Source organism: Sminthopsis crassicaudata, chromosome 5 (genome assembly GCF_048593235.1).
Source record: "Sminthopsis crassicaudata isolate SCR6 chromosome 5, ASM4859323v1, whole genome shotgun sequence".
Classification (NCBI taxonomy): Eukaryota; Metazoa; Chordata; class Mammalia; order Dasyuromorphia; family Dasyuridae; genus Sminthopsis; species Sminthopsis crassicaudata.
The window spans coordinates 36,829,531-36,846,476 of record NC_133621.1 but is presented as its reverse complement, the minus strand read 5'-3'; the positions used below and the strand labels follow the sequence as shown (position 1 = coordinate 36,846,476).

At 36.7% G+C, this 16,946-nt stretch overlaps 1 protein-coding gene across 3 annotated transcripts in view; it reads right to left on the bottom strand.

Moving 5' to 3' along the window:
* NEK11 (NIMA related kinase 11) overlaps positions 1–16,946 on the bottom strand; it is a 267,788-nt gene that overhangs the window by 72,036 nt on the left and 178,806 nt on the right. For all 3 annotated transcript variants that reach the window (XM_074270948.1, XM_074270949.1, XM_074270950.1), the window contains one exon: positions 3,573–3,633. In XM_074270948.1, coding sequence (XP_074127049.1) covers positions 3,573–3,633 — 61 coding nt within the window. The remainder of the gene's footprint in view (positions 1–3,572; positions 3,634–16,946) is intronic.

Genomic DNA, 16,946 nt, shown 5'->3' with positions numbered 1-16,946 from the left:
GTTCTTTGTTTGGTTTTCTGGAGATCTTGGAGCAGCTTTTGTTTTAGTAGAGTAATCACCACAAGAGTAGCCAGGTGTTAAAATTCAAATTCTTTATTGTATCTTTCATCTTGTCTCCTTGCCCGGCGCTCAGCTAGCTTTCTTAGAGGCCTTCCAGAGTCTTGGTTTCAGTGGAGAAGCTAAGTAGGAGAGCCTGCCACCACGGTGGTGTGAGATGGAGTGAATGAATCTGTCTCTCAGATCCCTAGGAGAGCCACCAGGAGCCTGACCGAAGATGGAATGAATCTCTTTCCTTGGCTCCAAGAGCTTGAGTTCCCACCTCCAGTCCTTTGTCTTCTCTAGCTCTGAATGAATCTGGCTGGGGCTCCCAATTTATATGCTCTACACTGAGTATAAACCAATCATTATTTCACTAGGAAACCATTATTTATTTTTAGATTAAATCAATCATAATGAACTAGAGAACTATTAATCACCATGCTAAGCTAGATAACCAATTCCTCAATTCCACTGACTTAAACCTTGTAAGAAGCCTTGTTTCAGAGTTCTGGCCCATAACTACTTCCCATATTATTCTTGCCTTTCTTGCTACTTGAGATCTCTCTGTCCATAGAGAATCAAGAGTGGATCATCCCTATAAACCTGTGACTTAAAAACAATTAGGACAGATCAGGAGAGGCTAAACAGACACCTTTTGAGTTGGGGGGAGTCTCAGAGAGGAGGATGCAGATTATACATCCTTGAGAAGGATGCTTTGAGAAGGCAAGATCCTAATATTGCAGTGCAGAAATAATAACCATCAGGCCAAGGGCTCAACAAATGATCTTCCTTCACTTGGCCACTACCCGAGCCAGCTGCCTTTGTACTGGGCCAAAGTCCACAGGCGTTCTGAGAATCCAGTCCTGCCATTTCCCATGTGAGACCATCCCCCTCTCCTGCCTTCATAGTGGAGGGATAACTGTTATCTGGAATTTGGGGGAAATCACAGCAAAGCTATTTGGAAAGAGAATTCAGAAACAAGACTTTATCTTTGAAGGGCCATATTCCATTTGCTGAGATTGACACTCCTAAAGAAATTTCAGTTTTGTTTTTCAAACCTAATATTTTTCAATAACTGACTGACCTTCATGGCTACAGTCTTTCAGCTTGAATGAAAGCAATTTATTTCTTTATAATGTAAGAGTCAGGGAGATCGCACTGCAAGGGAAATCCTGTAAAATCTCTTATTATGTGGGGCCAGGCAGACCTCACACTGAATTAGGCAAGCCTCCTAATGTCCTCCCAATGCCTTCTCATCCTGCGAAGGCCCATGAGGTTTTTTGGGGGGAATCAAGAGGAAGTGAGGAAAGATTGTTAATTGTATAATATCAAGCATAGATATAGTCACAGGTCTCTTTAGTAAAGTAAGTGGTAAGGATGACTTCAGAATAAGAGTCCCTCTCAGAGATGTGCAACTTTGCTAGACTAATTATTTAATTTTGGGCTTTAAATTCCTCATTTATTAAGGGAAAAAAAGGAAGGGGTGAATAATAATGTGAGCACTAAGGCTCCTCCCAGTTCTACTATTCAATTCAACAATGGAGTATTAAATATCTACAATGTACTATGAGGCAGCTGGGGATACAGCAGAAAGTGTCATTCCTTAAAGAAGTATACATTTGTACACAAAGAAAATAGGATGGGAGTAGGGGGAAGAGGAGACAGATCCGAGATTTCCTTGGAAAAGGGAATCCCCTTCCTCCAATTTTTTAATTAAAAAAATTAATAGAGGAAATACTCTTAACTGATGAGTATCCACACTTGCTCTGTGATTCTTAGATTAAAAGTTTCCAGAGGGCACCAAGCAGTCAAGTGATTTACCCAAAATCCACACTGATGCAGATAGGATATGAGTGGCAGGACTTGAACCCAGCTTTGACAGTTGCATCATTAGCTTTCTATCTAGTTCACCAGTCTTCCCCCTCACCCCCGTGCTGCCTCAGAGACACATCAATACAAAGTAATTTCAATAAGGACGCAAAATGACTGGGGAGATGGGAGACACTTCATATAGAAGGGAAACCAAATTGTACTCTGAAAAAGCTAGGCTTCTGAGATGGAGGAGAGAAGGCAGTACATACTAAACTTGGGGGACCTGCTTGGATAAAGGTGCAAAAGTATTAGATGGAACTTCTTTTTTTTTAACTGTTTTTATTGGTATCTTTCATATTGCCATAATTTCCTCCCCTCCAACTCCCTTCCCCTTCCAGAAAACCATCCCATAGAATAAATACTTTTAAAGACCAAAATAAATAAATAAATAAATGAAAAATAAAGAAAAAAGAGAAGAAAGAAAGAAAGAAAGAAAGAAAGAAAGAAAGAAAGAAAGAAAGAAAGAAAGAAAGAAAGAAAGAAAGAAAGAAAGAAAGAAAGAAAGAAAAGAAAAGAAAAGAAAAGAAAAGAAAAGAAAAGAAGGGGAAATTTGGCAAACATGATAAATACATGGGAAAAGTTTGGAAATATGTGCAATTTGTATACATGTGGATCTCTGCAACAGAGCAGGATATTTTCTCATATCTCTTCTTTGAGTTAAGCTTATTTTTTATAATTTTGCAACATTCACTTTTGTTTTCTTTTCATTTACATTTTCATAGTTAGTGCTTGGTCATATTTCCTTGTTGGCTCTGCTTACTTAACTCGGAATAATTTCATGTATTTTTCTCCATACTTCCCTTATTCATCAAACGCATCTTTTTAAAATTACAATAATATTTTGCTTACATTCATGTACCACAATTAGTCATTCCCCAATACACAACCACCTATTTTTTCTAATTCTTTTCTATAACAAAAAAATACTATAATATTTTGGTGTCATATGGGAACTTTTTCTTATCAATGGCCTCTTTGGGGTATAAGCCTAGTAGAGGAGTCTTTAGATCAAAGTATGTATGTTTTTTCTCTTTTCATTTGCACTAATACACAGCTCCACCAACAATGCATCAGTGTACCGAGCTTACTATAAGTCACCAACACTGATTATTCCCATGTTTTGTCATCTTTGCAGGATGTGAGGTAAAACTTCAGCATTTCTCTTGTTGTGGTATGGAACATTCTTTCATATGGCAAACTATTTCATAGCTTGCAATTCTGCTGAGAACTGTTTCCTTACGTTCTTTGAACACTTATTTATTAGGGAATGACTTTTGGTTTTATATATACCTACAGATATGGATGTAAGATATGGAAGTTAACAGAGACATTACTTGTTTATATGTTTTGAATAACAAACTCTTATTAGATAAATTGGATACAAAGATTTTTTCTCATTTGGCTGCTTCCCTGTCAGCACATTAATTTTGTTTGTACAGAAGCTTTTCAATTTGGTGTAATCCAAACTATCTATCTTATCTCCTGTAATTGCTTCTATCCCTTGTTTGGATATGAATACATCGAAGATGGAATTTCAAATATGAGGAATAGCAAGGAGTGTCTAACATTATACAATAACATAATACGATACACAACGATCCAACAGAATGAGGTGATCTCTATCAAATATAACAGAATCTGAAAACTTGATGTCAACTCACCTAGGGAACTGCATGCCAGGACGTTTTCCAAACACCTGACCAACGCCTCAAGGTCACTGTCCTGCGAACACAGGAGAGAACAGAAGTTGCCATAATTAGCAAAAGATGCATTCAACCTGGGACCTACTTATCTAACAGAGTAAGAGGGAAATCATGACTTCTTGACCAGAGATGTTTCTGCTAGTGCTCCTTTAGCAATTTGAAGTTTGCCATGACATTCAATATAAGAATCATATTTGTTATTGACCTTGAGGTCCCATGAGCCCATGGATGCAGAGTGCTCCTGGGAATCACACTTATAATCAAGGGCTACTTCATGCCCTGAGTCATTATTAGTTTTCTACCAATAAGACCCAGAATATTGAATGTATTTCCCACCATCTGGGAAGAAGAAGCCTCCTAATTATGGCATCTTTTCAGGGCCTGAGGCTGTCACAGTAGGAAATTAATATTTGATGATTCACCTGTTTCATTTCAAAGGCAATGGCACATTTCATAATAGCAATCACCAGTGGTTTAGTTTTTTTGCATGTATTCCAGCTTAATGTGCTCCTCTGAAGCATCACATAAATATGACTGGTTTCTTCTCTTAATGGATGATATGATTTGGACTGCTATTATTCATGAATGATGGAAAATGAAATTTAATCTCACCTCATGCCCAGCATATGGAAAAAAGAAGAGACTGATAAATGAACATAAGAGAGAAGCCCAGGGGAACTCAGAACAACAGTCTTGGAAGGCTCACTATGGGCACAGTATTGGAAGATGCTGTGGGACAAGGTTTTCCACTTATTTTTACCCAGGTTTAGACTTTGAAATTTGTCATGATCCACTGTCTTCAGTGGAAAAGTAAATCTTTGAAAAATATACACATGAGTACACAAAGAAGGAACCAAAAAGGGAGAGGAAAGAGTAAGAACAAAGACTTGGCTTGACAGTGTGTTTCATGCTAGAGCGCTGGGCTGGCTTCAGAGCTTTTACTTGTTGTGTGACTGGACAAATCACTTAGCCTTCTGTGAAATGGGAATTATTAACAGCTGTAGTCCCTGACTTACCCAAGTTATATATTGTAAAGTTCAAGTGAATTACTGCATTAAAGCATGTGGCATATGTTTTCACCTAACAATACTACTACCAAGCATGAATCCCAAAAAAGATTTTTTAAAAAAGGAAAAGGGCTTATATGTACAAAAATATTTAAAGCAGCTTTTTTCTCAAGGCAAAGAATTGGAAATTGAGGGGATGCCCATCAACTGGGAAATGGACAAATAAACTGTGGTATAAAATTCTGATGGAATACTATTGTTCTATAAAAATGATGAGCTGGATGCTCTCAAAAAACTTAAAAAGTTCTCCATGAGCTCAAGCGAAGTGAAATGTATTGTGTACAAAGTAATAGCAAAGCTGTAGGATCTTTGCTGTGAATAACTTTGCTCTTCTCAGCAATACAAAGATAAGACTATTCTGAAGGACCTATGATAAAAAATTCTATCCACACCCAGAGAAAGAACTGATTGTGTCTGAATACAGACTGAAGTGTACTTTTTTCTTGAGGGTTTTTTTTTTGGGGGAAGGGAGATTGATGTTTTCTTTTATAATATGACTTTTATGGAAATGTTTTGCATAACTTCACATGTGTCTTCTCAATGGAGGAGTGAGGAAGGAAGAGAATCTGGAACTCAAAAGTTTTAAAAACAAATGCATAAAATTGTTTTACATGTAAATGGAGAAAACAAAAATCTTAATGCAAAAAATAGCATTTGGCAAACTTTCAAATTCTAAATGTCACTTATCATCCGTATTCTCTGAATTCTTTATGTCAGCAATCATTGTTGTTCTGTAAGTTCTACATGTCAGTCACTATTACTATTGGTATTATTACTGGTATTCTCTAATGCTTTATATCAGTTATTAGTGCCCTTACTCTATAAGTTTCCTTTGAGTTATTATCATGCGAGTTCTATGCATCATTTAATGTTACCACGGTTGTTACTGTTGTAGGTATTATCTAAGTTCTATATGTCAGTAATTATTATCATTGTTATTATGTGGATTCTACACATTAGTTATTACTATTATAATGGTGAGATGTCACAAAACTCTGGCCGTGACATAAGATCTAGGTAGACCACTGCTGTTAATACTTAGAAGGAAGAAGCCACGGACACGCAGGAAGGAAGCCAGCTCCTAAGCTCAGCCAGCTCCCTGGGTCACTCTGCTTTGCCATTTCTCCTAGAGGATCACCCAAGGGGGATTTGTCCCTCAGAGATGGACCCTCTGGGGATCATCCCCACCCTCCCTTTTCTCTGCTTTGGCTCATCTTGCTCTCGTGTTCACTGTGCAGCATCTAAAACTTACATGCTTGATTTATTTGTGTACTAATTTTGTGAAAAATACAAATGATATCTAGAAGGAGAAATAAAGGTGTAATTCACAACCTTCCACCAATACTGCATTCATTTTAAACCCATGTCAGACTTAGGTCCTTGTTTTTGCTGTCCTCCCCATCTCTAGTCTCAATCTTTCATATCACGGTTATTTCCCCTTATAGCGCCTTTCCCTAGACTAACCCTAATTTTTGAAATGCCTCCCTACCCAGCTCAGGTTATTAGAACCCATAGTTTTTTTTCAAGGCTTATCCTGAAACTCTACTCCTATTAAAAACCTTCCCTAGTCTCCTACATTGATAGTAAATGTATTTATCTGTTTGCTGTTTAAATACGCCTAGAAAAGACCTCTCCTCCTCATGTCTATCTCCAGCACCATGGACAGTGTCTCACACTTAACTGTACTACAATGTGATAAAAGCTTGTTGAACTAATTCCCACTTCCATTTTTACTGACAGATTCAACCATTTCTCTTCTATATTCCCTGGATCCTAGAGAAGCAGGAACTTTGCCAAGTGTACTCCACCAGTCTCAATTCAAACATCTCTCCTCAGAATCACCTGAAGCAACAACTCAATTCCAGCTGCCAGAACTCCTCCCCCAGTGATTCCTTCCCTGGCCTTGGCTGAATCCATTGTTTATTTTCCTGTAAGTTGAGCCTCCCATCTCAAACAGCACAGGTTGGGATCTCCTCAGTTAGCATTCTTCTTTCTGAGTGTCCATGGACACCCCAAATTCCCTGTATCCACGACTATAATTACACTTTTGCACTCTCCTGCCCACCAAGCAACATCAGCCTACATGGGTGACTTGGAGTGCTTTAAAATGCTCATCAGGGATCCTGATGCTTTCCCATCATCACATATACCTCTTTTTTGGGAGTTCCTTCCCCAGACTCATTTCTGCAAGGGTAAAATTTATAGGAATCATAGCATACCCTGATCCAAGGCTCTCTGTGCCCCGAATCTATCATTATTTTTGGTGGTTATATAGTTATGCACAAAATCTATACATCTAACTTTCTCAAACTCAGACTTTCCCCTTGGACTTCACTCTAAGCAGTCACTTTCATATCTACCCACCCTTTTTCCCATAACTGAGGGGAAAAGTGGGGGGAGGGACAGCAGACAAAGTGGAGTTTGCAGCATGGTTTGGTGGGAAGAGTCATTCTTGTTTTATGCACCACTGATAATAAGGATACAGACATGGAGCTGTTGAACTAAAAGATCTGATTTCAAATTCCGCCTCTCATGCTTACTAGCTGCGTGACTCTGGCCAAATTGTTCAACTTTCCTCAGCCTGAGTTTTCTCATCTGTCAAATGAGGAAATTGTACTAGATGGCCTCCAAGGCTTCTTCCAGCTCTACATCTATGAATGCAATTAACAAACAAAGATTTTCCAGTTACAAAGATTTTCCAGTTACATATTTATAACCTAAAACTTAGGATAGCCAGGTGGAACACTGGGCAGAGCTCTAGACCTGGAGTCAGCCTCATCTCCCAAGTTCAAATCGGGTCTCAGACACTTACTAGCTGTGTGACCCTGGGCAAGTCATTTAATCCTGTTTGCCTCAGTTTCTACATCTGAAAAATGAGCTGGAGAAGGAAATGGCAAACCACTCCAGTGCCTTTGAGAAAACCCTAAATAGAGTTATAAAGTATGGAACACATCTGAAAAATACCTGAACAATGAAAACTTTAGAGTTAAATTCCTTCCGAAAATCCCTTTATATTTTCAGATTATGGCGTGAATTGTTTTGTTTTGCCAGATTATATAGATATGTAATGAGGATTTGTTTGAGTCAGAATTGTGTATATGTATATGTTCTAAAATTTTCTCAAGGTAGTAGAGGGATTAAGGGAGAGATAGCCAATAAAAAGATACTTATTATTTGAAAAAATTTACTTTGAAATACAGTATTATCACCTTATAAACAAGAAAATTCAATACAATACAACAAACATTTGTCAAGCCCTAATGATTTCCCAGGAATTAGGTCTCCTAGCAAAAAGTATCTTAAAAACTTTGTATTTAGTTCCTGGAATATTGAATGAGGTAGGTCAGGATCTACCTATGGTGGCTTGGAATGAGAAAAATATTTTTAAATCACTTGAAAGTATCACATAGAGAGAGGAATTCCTAAGTTAAATACTGGGTTAATTTGGCTATTAAAATGCACACTTTTCTGTCTTATTTAAGTGGTCCTCTATGCAGAAAAAACTGAAAGATGCCTAGCTATTTATCCATGGTTAAATAGGGAATAGAGGTCAAAAAGGGAAATGGAAATACCCCATGATCATATTGTGATCACTGACTGTACTGGGAGGATGGGGATACGGGATGTAAGATTCTGGCTTGTTTCATGTATCACTGATAATAAGCATACAGGCATGGAGCTTTGGAACTGCATCCCCCAATCAGTTTTGTACCATATGTGTCAAGGAGAGAAAGGAGATATTCAATTAATTACTACTTACTTTTTTTAATTTCTTCAAATTTTTCTGGAACAGATTAGGATGAAAGTAGCTGAATTTTTGTTTTCATTCTCATCTGCAGGGCATTAACCAATAACCCTGAAGCATTTTGGTTCAGTCAAACAATAAATATAGTTGAATTTTTTCTATATTCAGTGCTTGATGCTAGGGCCTTGAGGATCCAAGATGAAAAATGACAACAGTTTCAGAATTTACATATAAGATGGGAGAAAAGATGGACACCCAAATAATTATGATGCAGGGAAAGCCACAGAGAAGTCCAGACAAGGTGATATGAAGAATTGGAAATAAGGAATGATTACTTCCAACTTGGCCTAGTGAGATGGAAAGAAGAATTGGAAAAGGCTTGCAGCAGAGAGCACTTGCATTCGATCTTAAAGGAAGGGAGAGGCCTTAACCATCAGAGAGGTGGCAAGAAGTGTCCTTTCTAGACATGGACTAGAACATGAAGGAAGATGAGATAGGGCAGATCAGTAAGAGAGGAAAGTCTGGTTTCGCTAGAAAGTAAAGTGCAAGAACAGTTATATGTGTGAGATATAATTAGAAGGGAAGGTTAAAGTCAAGACTATGGAGGACTTGTGTGAAATAATCATTAGGGAAGGAAGAATTACTGAATATTTTAGAACATAAGATGGACTACATCAGAGGTAATGATCAAGGATATTACTCAGGGAGTGATGTGAAGGAGGGACTGCAGGAGGAATAGACAGAGGCAGAAAGACCAGTTATGGTTATTACTGTAAACAAGAACACATATACACCTGAACTGAATGAAAGGAAAGGACATGTTTGAAAGCTATTATGAGATGGGATAAGCAAATCTTGGCAAATTACTAGATATAAATGTTAAGGAAAGGTGGAAGAAAGGAAGGAAAGGGGGAAGGAAAGGAACCAAGATAACTGAGCATGATGAACTTGACAGCCAGTGGGAAATATATCCATCAGGAAATATTGGACTAGACTTCTGGGAAGGAATTTAAGAAAGACAACTTCAGGGTCATCTGCCTAGAGGAGGTAACTGAATCCATGATAGCAGATGAAATTACTAAGACATGTTGTATAAAAAGTAGATAAAGGAAAGACTCTTGGTGGAATCTACATTTAAGATTGGGGGTGGAAATGAGCTCACAGAGTTAACAGAGGAGGCGCATTCAAAGAAGAAAACAAGCAAAGTAAAGATTTCTAGAAGTCAAGGGGGGAGAAAATAACAAGGAAGAAAGGAGTCAACAATATCATAAGTCAAAGAGAAGTTACAGAGGATGACAATAGAAAAAGACCACTGGATTTGAAAATAAGATCAATGGAAGCAGAAGTCTAAGAAGACTTATCAGGAACAAAAGTCAGAAAACAAGGAATGGAGGAACATATAATATTAAGGAAGTGAAGGATACAAGTAAAGACTACCAAAAGCCCTGAAGGTTAAGAAGGAGACAAAGGAAATGGTAGCTTGCTTTCACATGATAGAAAGGTCAGATGGGTAAAAAGAAGGGTTGCATTACAAATATATATATATATATATATACACACACACACATATATATGTATGCATGTATATATATATATGTGTGTGTGTGTGTGTGTGTTCATACACACATAAGGATGCCTTTGACCTTGTCTTGAAATGAATTTCTGAGTTTATTTTTTTTTTTGCTAACATGGACTAATATGACAACTTCTGATATTTCATCACCCTGCACTGAAATAGCTGAATACTTCACAGAATCTCAATTAGTTGTGGTAAGAAATTTGCCTAACAATTAATGAGCTAAAGGTTACTTGGGCCTTGCCCAACAAAGATTTGAGAAAATGTCGCTCTTCTCCAATTTGCTGAATAATACAGTTAGTTTAAAGTACCCGAATTCTGTTCTATATCATTATCATGATGGATACCAAAAATTACATCCAAAGTCCATTTTTTTCAGATTCAGTCTAGGTTTAGGTCATATGAAAGGTAAAGAAGTACAGCTTAGAGGAAGAAAGGACATGAATAACTATCTAGTTCAACTTTTTCTTTTAAAGGGGGGGGGAAGTCCAGAAGAATAAAGTATCTTGCCTAAAGTGATGTAGTTTTTGAAGTAATGGGGAGCAATAAGTAGAATGACCCATCTTCTCTAATAATTTTATTAGAAGCAAAATATTCTATTCCTTTTGATTAATGATGGAGAGATCATCTTTCTTTTCTCACATAATCATGAAATGTGAGACCATGGAGCAAAGAGACTGTATTTGTGATCAAAGGATCTGAGTTCAAATTCAGACAGTGTCATTTATGAACTGTGTGACCTTAGGGAAAAATCCCTTTCCTTTTCTGGGTCTTAATATGTTTATTTAAAAATGAAGGAGTTGCACTAGATTGCTCTAAGGTCCTGTTCAGTTCTAAAGCTACGGATCTGTAATCCTATAAGAAAAAAAATCATTATTTCATAAGTGAAAATGCCAAGACTCAGAAAAATGAGGGTTCCCATCCAAAGTCACCCAAGAAGAACTGGGACTTAAGCCCAACATAAATTGTAATATGAGGCTCATTAGCAGCATTCACGTCATCTTTACCACTTACAGAAGAAAAGTAAGATGCACAAATTTAGGGACATCTCTACTGCCAATGTTCATATGGGTCATTTGGGTCCAACCTGTGGTAGAGCCTTCCAAGCTCAGATCGGTCTGATTAGCCACCGTCAGGCACACTATATCTTCACCCCAAGATAATGAGGTCATTTTGGTTTTCTGTGAGAATAAAGACCACAACCAACCACTGACATTTTAAAAATTAGTACTAAAATGACACTGCAATGATAAATATCTAACAATCTTACTGGATAAACCTAAAACAATCAGACAACTTGATTGCTTCTAGACAAAATTCTATTATTATCAAGGAATAATGACATCTAAAGAAATTAAGCTATAAGATGAATATATTAACTACACACTGACCCACTAAAACAATGAGAATGCAGCTCAGTGTTACATTTATTCAGTTGAAATCAGCCGAGCAACTGCTCTCTCACCTCAATCAAAAACTTCATTAAAATGGAAACCTCTCATCATTCCCTAATACATTTTTATTTTTAAATTCTGAAATCTTCATTGGTAATATTTTAATATCAATATTACAGGGGAATTCTGAATGCACTGTACATCCCACTGTTTTCTTAGTCAACTTAGTGCCAATGTAATTAGCAAATCCATGCTTGCTGGAAAAATACAATCTTTAACCCATGCAGGATTTAGATGCCTAGAAAAGTCATTGTTTCATTTCATTTTTTTATAGATTTGTAAGGTTATAGTTATAGAGCTAGAAAAGGTCACATTCTTGGATAATACAGAACTAAAAAAAAAAAAGGTGGGATCAAGGTCATCTTGAAAGAACAGAATCTCAGATTCTTAGAAAAGAACTTAGAAATAAGTCCAGAGTTCCCTTAACCCTTTTCGTGTGGTGGCACCTATTGATTACTACCCGGAATAATGGCTGTGATAAATAAAATAAAACACAGAGGATTGCAAAGGAAGCTTATTATATTAAAATACATCAATTATACTGAAGTACAGTCTGTATCTAGGTAGATTACACTCAAGCATGGCCTGCTGATGGGTCTAATAACCATAGTCATTTCAAGCAGAAATGATATTTCAAGAGATCTGCAACAACTGTAATGTGATATGAAAATGCCTGTAATTTCTATTGGTGATAAAGTCATAGATACTGCTAATACTGATGTGGGCTTTTTTCTCCTACATGCATAATGGATTTTTTGTTGTTATTCTGTTGTTTCAGTCACATCTGACTCTTCATGAGATATTCTGGGGTTTTCTTGGCAGAGATCCCAGAGTGACTTTGCCATTTCCTTCTCCAGCTGACTTTACAGATGAGGAAATTGAGGCAGACGGGGGAAATGATTTGCCCATGATTACACAGCTTGTAAGTATCTGAGGACAGATTTGAATTCAGGAAGAAAAATCTTCCTGGCTCCAGGCTTAGTGCTGTAACTAGTGTGCCGCCCATTCATAATGGAAGACAATGCTAAATTTTAGTTAGAAGTTTATGAAAATAAAGTAACTTTTTCCCCAACTAAGTTTATGGGTTCTCTGATATATGTTGGGTTAAGAATGCCTGATCGAGGTTAAAATATTATTTTACAGATGAAGACCTGAGGGCCCAAGAAACTAAGCAGCTTGCCCCTAACCATGAAGGCAGTCAGGTAGTCAGGTGCAGAACCAAGATTTGGACTCAAGTCCTCTGCCCACAAACCACACTGACTCAATGGCCCAGATTTTCAAAAGTCCCTTCTTGAATCTGCAATTAGTGTGGAAAAGAAATGTTAAATTCAGGGTCCTCCTTTGTGCTGCCCACAGATTAAAATGTAATTGAGAAATAGTAAACAAAAATAAATAAAAATATAATAGAACATGGATGATGCTACATAGTTTTAAATCAGTCCTAGAGAAGGACATAGCTAATCACTTTAGTATCTTTGCCAAGAAAACCCCAAATGGAGTCAGGAAGAGCTGAACACAACTGAAGTCAACTTGGCCTTTGGGGATCCTCACACATGGTTTAGAGGCAAGCTTGGCACAATTGGTTTGGAGAATACAGTGATGAAAGGGAAATTAAAACTACATTTCCCTACTCAAATTCTGGCTAATTTCTAGGAAGAAGCTCATAATATGCAGACAGGGACTCCTATATCCCATGTTTAAATGCAGTATCTTGTTTAGAAAATCAAAAAGCAGAAGGGATTGGGGAAATATATCAATTTTAGAAGAAGAGATTTCATCTTTTATCTATTCATGACCTAAGAACATGGCAAGATGCTCTCTTTAGTTTCACTGTATTCAAATACAAATGCAAAAATTTTAACATTGATAAGACAATGGGGTCCAATGGATATTCAGTCATATTGTTATACTGGTATTTGTTCCTAAAAAAATTTTTAAACATCAACTATTTATATTTAAACTGGATTTATTCCTATTTTTTCATCCTGAAATGAAATTTTTTTGCTTTTAAATTGTTTTTATTGTTAATGTAATTGTTATTAAGAAAACATATCTGCTAAATAAGAGGTAAAATATCACATAAAGCTTTTTCACAGTAGAATCAGATGAATTAACAACACTTTTAAAAATGCTTGTTTTTATCCTGTGTCCTTTCTAAAATAAAATTTCCACCTACATTTGCTATTTAAATATTTTTGACGTTGAAATGGGACCTGTGATTTAATTAAATCTCTTCCTGAAACTGTCTGTAACTCTCTGAAGTGTTGTTAGGGATAACATCTAAGTAACTCAATGACTGTGTTTTCTGTGAGAAATGAGTCCCTCTTATAAGAGAGGTGGGCACCATTGAATCATTTAAAGTGTCAACTGTAAAACAAACAAACAAAAAGCAGAAATGGAGAGAAATTCAACCCTGAGATCTTTACCTTTTCCAGATATAATGATATTTTTTATGTTTTCTTGTGTGCAGAGAGAAAATCATAGAAAAGGTGAGAAGAGAAACAAATAAACTGTTTGTCCCTTCCACTCCCAATCTCCAGCCCTGGAAACTTCTTCCTTCTATTGGGAAAGGAAGAGTTGGAAAGAAAAGCTGGAAAGCTTCTGTTGATGATTAAGTTTACAGATGAAGGGCTGAGAGACAGCTTTGGGGTCAGATTTTTCACTTAATATTAAGTAGAGAAAAGTTTTTCTTTTTGAGGTTAAATTCAGAGCCAAAAAAGAAAAGAACTGAAGTACTTTAAGGTTTGAAAGATGATTACTCAAAAAGTGTACATGATCTTAAATGAGATCTTCATTAGACTAGATAACAAAACTTCTTAAATCTCTTTTGTACCATGGATGGGTTCTTTTAGCAGTCAGTCTGGTGAAGCCCAAAGTCCCCTTCTCAGAATAATGTTTTTAAATACAAGATATAACAAGATAATATGTATATTATATAATTATAATATAACATAATATTATTATATATAACATATAATAATACAGACATATAGATTCTAAAAGGAAATTAGTTGTAATGATAATAACTGATATTTGCATAGTACTTTAAGGTCTGCAAAGTGCTTTACAAATATTATCTCATTTTTTATTCTCATAATAATCCTGAAAGGTTACCGTTATTCCCATTTTACAGAGGAAACTCAAGCAAATAGAAGTTAAATGATCTGCCATGATGACCCAGATGGTAAGTGTCTGAAGAGGAATTTGAACTTCTAACTCCAGGCCCACTGCTCTATCTACTACACCACCCAATTATCTCAATTATATGGAAATACATTTATCAAGATACTAAAAGAAAATCACTGCACCTAGGTTAAGTATCCCTGCTATTAAACATCCACCCCAAAATGGGAGCTTTAAAAAATAAAATTTCCATTTCTAAAATATAGAGAGATTAGCTTAAATTTATAAGAATATAAGGCATTATCCAATTGATAAATGGTTAAGGGATATGAACTGACAATTTTGAGATGAAGAAATTAAAGTCAAATATTTCTAGTCATATTAAAAAATGATTTAAATTACTGTTGATCGGGGAAACACAAATTAAGACAACTCCAAGATATCACTACACACTTCTCAGATTGGCTAAAATAAGAGAAAAAGATGATGATAAATGTTGGAAAGGATGTGGGAAAATTGGGGCATTAAAATGCATTGTTGGTGAAGTTGTGAACTGATCCAACCATTGTAGAGAACAATTTAGAACTATTCATACCCTTTGATCCAGCAGTGTCTCTATTGGGTCTGTATCTCAAAGAGATCATAAGAAAGGGAAAGGGACCCACATGTGCAGAAATGTTTGTAGCAGCCCTTTTGTAGTGGCCAGAAACTGGAAACTGAGTAGATGCCCATCAGTTGGAGAATGGCTGAATAAATTGTGGTATGTGAATGTTATGGAATATTATTGTTCTATAAGAAATGACCAGCAGGATGATTTCAGAGAGGCCTGGAGAGACTTACAGGAACTGATGCTAAGTGAAATGAGCAGAACCAGGAGATCATTGTATATGGCAACAACCAGACTATATGATGATCAGTTCTGATGGACATGGCTTTCTTCAAGAATGAGATAATTCAGGCCAGCTCCAATGGATTTGTGATGGAAAGAACCATCTGCCCCCAGAGAGAGGATTGTGAGGAGTAAATGTGGATCACAACATAGTATTTTTACTTTTTTGTTATTGTTTGTGTGCTTTTTTTTCTTACTTTTTTCCCCTTCTTGATCTGACTTTTCCTGTGCAGCGTAATAATTGTGGAAATGTGTTTAGAAGACTTGCACATGTTTAACTTATACTGGATCACTTGCTGTCTAGGGGATTGGGACAAGTGGAAGGGAAGGAGAAAAATTTGGAACACAAAGTGTTGCAAGGGTGAATGTTGAAAATTATTTTTACATGTATTCTGAAAATAAAAAGGTATTAATAACATTTTAAAAAATAAAATAAAATTTCCAATACATCTCAAAGTCTTGTCCTCTTGATATTCTCTGATAAATATATTAACAAATGAAAAGCAGGATTATTGTAGAATGACAGAAATTTCCAAATGGAGATGGAAAGCTGCAGCATGATTTTGCATCATGTCTCATGGCACAGAAGATTTACAAAAGCTATCCAAGAGACAGAGAGAAATATGCTTCAGTGGCACAGGAACTCCCTTGACTTAAACCTATGGAAACCTTATGGAATACCATTCAAGCTAGCCTTGGACAGCAGGACATCAAAGGTGTACTTAATCTCTAGTATGATCAGCTGTGGCTTAATAATAAAGAATCAAAGAATAGATGTTAACATCAAATTATGTAAGACATGTGGCAGATGCCAAAGAAGGAAATGTCACATATTGAAAGTTTTTTGAAAATGTGAAAAATTGTAAAATGTATTGTAGACACCAATAGATGTAATTATTTGCCCAGCACTGGACAACCAATTGTTTGCAAAAAACCCACTTAGTATTTGCTGTTCAATGATTCTCTTCTATTGACTTCCAATTGACATTGAAGAGAATCCACTGACTCCCTTCAGTAAGGCACCATGCTTGATTTTCAAGAGTATCTCCACTGAGGATAGCCTTCTACACTTCTATAAATGTACACACTGCTGGAAGGCTACTGGCTGTGTGCCAGCCCATCATTTCCTAGTGGAAAAGGTTTGCTTTAGTTATGGATCTCTGAAGGAAGCTCCTCCTTTACCCCTGCAAGAGTCACACTGACCAGTGACTCACCCCCCCCCACCTGCTGCCAAAGTGTAGGGTCCAAGGCAGCTGCCCTGAATGGCCACACTCCAGCCACTGCACAACTCCTGGCTCCCCTTTATCTAAAGGAACGTTGGTCAAAATTCTCCAATCCACTGAAGCTCAATTAAAGGTGATCGTACCCCATGGCTTTTCACTCAGAAACGCCTCTCCAATTTTAATCCTGTGACCTGATTTCATGAGATGCTAAGCTCCCTGATTATTTGCATTGAGAATTCATGGAAAAGATCATTT